General features: G+C 38.7%; 1 protein-coding gene across 1 annotated transcript in view; it reads right to left on the reverse strand.

The window, feature by feature from the left end:
- Positions 1 to 2,519, reverse strand: part of LOC109830298 (amino acid permease 3-like) — a 2,764-nt gene extending 245 nt beyond the window's left edge. The window contains 8 exon segments of the mRNA XM_020397526.1: positions 1 to 397; positions 399 to 493; positions 496 to 589; positions 908 to 1,047; positions 1,126 to 1,340; positions 1,456 to 1,549; positions 1,635 to 1,868; positions 1,941 to 2,519. The exon segment at positions 1 to 397 is cut by the window's left edge and continues 245 nt beyond it. Coding sequence (XP_020253115.1) covers positions 1 to 397; positions 399 to 493; positions 496 to 589; positions 908 to 1,047; positions 1,126 to 1,340; positions 1,456 to 1,549; positions 1,635 to 1,868; positions 1,941 to 2,040 — 1,369 coding nt within the window. The 5' untranslated portion in view covers positions 2,041 to 2,519.

Consider the following 4,522-nt stretch of genomic DNA (forward strand, 5'->3'; position numbering starts at 1 on the left):
CCGCTGCCGCCACCGACACCACCAAACAACCAACACTCAGAAGCTGCAAACAAACCCACTTCATGCTCCACTTGGGTACCTCTCTCTGCACAATGTACATCTCTATCGGAAAATACACGGTCAACGGCCAGAACCCCAGAGCCCCCATCAACCCCACGACGTCGTTGAAGAAGGGGAGAAGCATGGAGATGACGGTTGTCAGGACGACGAATGCTGACCTCCAGACCAACCTGAACAGGTTGAGCCTGAAGGTCTTTGTGGAGCCCAGGGGTATACAGACTTCTGAGATAATGAATTCTGAATGGGGCCAGGTTTGGCGGGCCCATTTCTCGACGAAGGCGAAGAGGGGCTGGCAGTAGACTTGGTAGGCTCCGATGAGGTGGATGACGATGGCGGCGATTGGCGATGTCGAGCAGCCAGAAGGGGTTGTAGAAGCCGAAGCCAGTCAGGAGGTTGCCAGGGGCCTCGTCGCACAAAGCGGCGTAGCCGAGGCGCAGAGAAGGTAGAAGAGAGTGGTGACGGCGACGCTGAGGAGGGTGGCCTTCTTCATTACCTTGGATTCTGAGGGTGGTGGAGCTCTGATTGTGTCCTAGAGAGATGAAAATATCCATTTGAGTTGGAAGAAGAACAATTTTTAGAAAATATAAGAAAATTCTAGGAAAACTCTTTTCAACTGAATAGATGTGTGTATACCTTCGAAATATTTTCGACTGAATTTTTGGGTAAAGAAAAATTTACATATTCTACCACTAAAGGGTTAGTTAGTGTTTGGCAAATTAATAAAATCTTCTGATAAAACCCTTACATGATGTACACAATTATGAACAGATAACAGGATTTTTGTGCAATTTATTATTGATAAAGGGATTTTTAGAAAGTTTTACATGACTTCAGAAGGAAAGAATACCTGGATCTCAATGAGAATGATAGAATAAGAATACGCAAAGGCAATATTTCCAAAAGCTTGCAGGCTCCTCCACACCTTTTGAGTCTCAGTGACAGCACCAATGCTGACTCCAGTAAGACTCCCCTTGATTCCACCATTAACTGTTTTACATCAAAACAGAGGAATTAATACCAAGCTTCAATCTCCATGCAGGAGAGAAATTAGTACCATCAACTTACCAATGACTTGAAAAATGCCAAGAGCAAGCCCAATGGTTGAGTATGTGAAGGACATCACAGCAGCAACAATAGAAAGCCACCAAATCTGATCGAAATCTGGGATTTGAGAGAAAATAAGCTCAGTAGCACCAAATATGAGCATATATGGAGTACTGCTCATATGACATGGATTCTTATGCCCTTTCTCATGAAAGCAATTTGATTTCTTAATAGCCCTGATTCAAAAAGGCAAAAATAAAAATAAAAATAAAAATAAAAGATAAATCGATACTGTCCTCTGTTTTGTCAAACAAAACAAAAGGAAAACATTGTCAAGAGTTTGAAGCTTACAGCATGCTAATAGAAGCAGCTATTGTGTATCCGATTGCTACCCCAAAAAGATTCAAGTACTGAATGAATCCACTAAGCTTCACCTTCAATCCCCCTACACAGAACACATCAATAAGCAAATCGACGTCTTTTGGCACATAAACTGCAAAATTTCCTATATGGGTTTCTTCAAAACTCACCAAGGTTTGCGTGGACAGCATCCATGTAAGTATAATTACGCTTTCCGGTTACAAGATCACCAGACCGATAACAGTCAGCGAGAAGCGAAGAAGTGTAGTAGATAACAAAGGCAAATAGAATCATGACAAAAGGACCAGCAACCCAACCAAGTTGAGCAATAGCCCAAGCTAAAGATAGAACTCCAGAGCCAATAACCGCTGTGATAATATGAGCACTTGCCGTCCAAACAGTTCCTAAATCATCAAAAATGTTAACAAATATGATGGAAACAGAAAATTTTGAGAATATGGGTTTTTTGAATTTACCTGTTCTTTTGAGCTTTCCGTCATCATCATAGACTTTTGAGCTTTCTTCAGCATGTTGATGGTTGATGTCTAGAGAGACCTCCATTGAAGCAATGCCCATCTTGAGCTTGAGAAGTTGAAAGGAGAACTTAGCGAAAAACAGAGGAACTGAGAGTAATAAAACAGAGTATGCTCTGTTTTTGTAGAACTAAAATGCCTAAGTACAGTTCTCAAGGCTCACAAACTCCCAAGAGAATTATAGAATATGGACAAATTTGTAGTAAATGACTTGCTTCTGAATCTAGAGAGTCTTAACTAACAAAACAAGAGAAGAGAAGAAGAGAACAAAGAAAGAGATTGATGAGAGAGGAATGGAGAGGTAGGGTGTGGTTGAGGGGTTTTATATAGAGTCCAAATGAATGACTAATAATAACTTTTTTAATAAAGTTATGTGATAATAAGTTATGGTAATTGAACATGTAGGCCAAGGTCAACTAGGGGCTCACCAATGTCACTAGTGAGATCCACTAGTGCATTCAAACTCTCACAATCTCTCAAGAGTCTATGACCATTTGTTGTGAATTAGGGGCATGACCTTTTCTTTATCAAATTTGTTTCATTGTCACTGTAATCAGGTATTAAAAAAAATAAACTTTGTTTTCTTACCAAAAAAAAAGTTTACAGTCAAATTTGTAAAAAAAAGATTCGTTTTTATAAGTGTAGATGTGAAAACATTATCGTTGTTATAAAATAAATAAGAGCTTAACAAAGTGATATCTTTTTCATATATTTGGCTAGTTTATCGCTGATGCAGCACATAACTAGTCATTAGTTATGATTAAGACATATGCTGATAATCTAAACTAGAAGGAATGTTGTTCATCATATCATCAATACACCAACTAACTGTGTGAAGGGACACACCAATACCATTTACTCAATAGATAACCACAATTATAAACATAACAATAGCCATATATTTATGAATTGCAATAAAGATTGGAGACTACATCTCTAGCCAAACATTGATTTCAAGAAGAAATATTACCTTATGCAAATATTCCTTAATGAGCTCTTGCTACTTGAGGTGATTGAGCTGATATTTTCGTTCTCTTTTTTCTAGGAAGTAATGTTAATTAAGGTGGAAGCATTAGCATTGCTATATATAGGGATTGAAGAGTAGCATTTCAGTATTAATTTGTGTGCAACACTGGGGGACCAATTTACAACTTTTTGTAGGTATTATCAACGTGTAGCCCTTGGATCCATCCTTGTTGAAGAAGGGAATTGGGTTCTCTCTGCTTCCGTACGTTACTTTGTTTAGTACTCTATAATTTGAGATGGGTTAGGGATTAACAATGCTAGTGGCCTTAGTACTTGCAATTCACTAGAATTTAGAAAGAGAATAATTGAAAGATTTATGTGCCCAAACCCTTTTAGTGATTAGATCAGGAATAATCAGGAAAAGCTTTAGCAAGGGAGGAGTTCATTATGAATCTAACTACTGATATTTCTGGAAAAAAAAGAAAGCTGTCTCATGTTAGTGACCTGAAAATTATTAGAATTTGTTTATGGCAGTAAACAAAAGATAATGAAATAGAACAGAACTTTCCAAACGTTATTATCCTTGTATATACAATGTTAGAAACAATTATATTACTATTATCTAATATGATATCAGAGTACTAATTTTGAAAAAAAAAATTCCTTGACCATACTTCATCATTTAAATTAAACATAAAATACTAATATGAATCTTTCCATATACAGTATAATAATGGCTATGAGGTGGCGACTCATTTTGCTATATGAGCTTACGAGAGATAACCATGTGTTGAGGCTTATCTTGCTAGTCACATCAAAAGGTGTGGACTTTACTATTCTTATCTCTTGGTAGCTCATTTAGCAAAATGAGGCGCCACCTCATATCAATTATTTCTGTTGTAGCTGTTTGACTAATAGAAAATAATATCTAATCAATGGCAGACAAGTGTCTCACATTACGTATAATCAAGTTGGCACCTCAGGATAATCAGAGGCCTAATTCGGTTTCCTCGACATACCGACATTTTGCGAGGACGACTCGAAAGACGTCACATGTCGATGACCCGAAAGACGTTGTGCATCAACCCCTGGCTGAGTCGACTACTTAACTGCTCCACTCGGCCGACTCATCGGCCAATACCTTGCGAGCAACTCAAAAAACGATACCTCTCGACCATCTGACGAGTAGAAATGCGACGAAATGCCTCGAGCCTCGAGCCCCTCCTGTGCACTGCTGACAATCACCTTGCAATAAATACCATTAAATGCATTATGGGCGCCATCATCCCTCTACTCCAAATAGTATTTATGACACATCGGACTACGTCGGCATCACACACCCCATCACTTCGCATTAAAACACCGAAGTGATCTCTTCTCCACTCGCCGGCCGACATCTGTAAGTTGAGACTGACGTGAAAGCCAACCTGTGCTCGGCCGAAATTACCCTTCTACCCTCATGCCCCTACTAGAAAAGAGGATATTATTTTCAATTACAAGAGAAACCTTTTCTCATTACTCTCTAAATTTAAGAACTACTACAGTTTCTTTTACTTATC

The sequence above is a fragment of the Asparagus officinalis genome, chromosome 2 (assembly GCF_001876935.1).
Source record: "Asparagus officinalis chromosome 2, Aspof.V1, whole genome shotgun sequence".
Lineage (NCBI taxonomy): Eukaryota > Viridiplantae > Streptophyta > Magnoliopsida > Asparagales > Asparagaceae > Asparagus > Asparagus officinalis.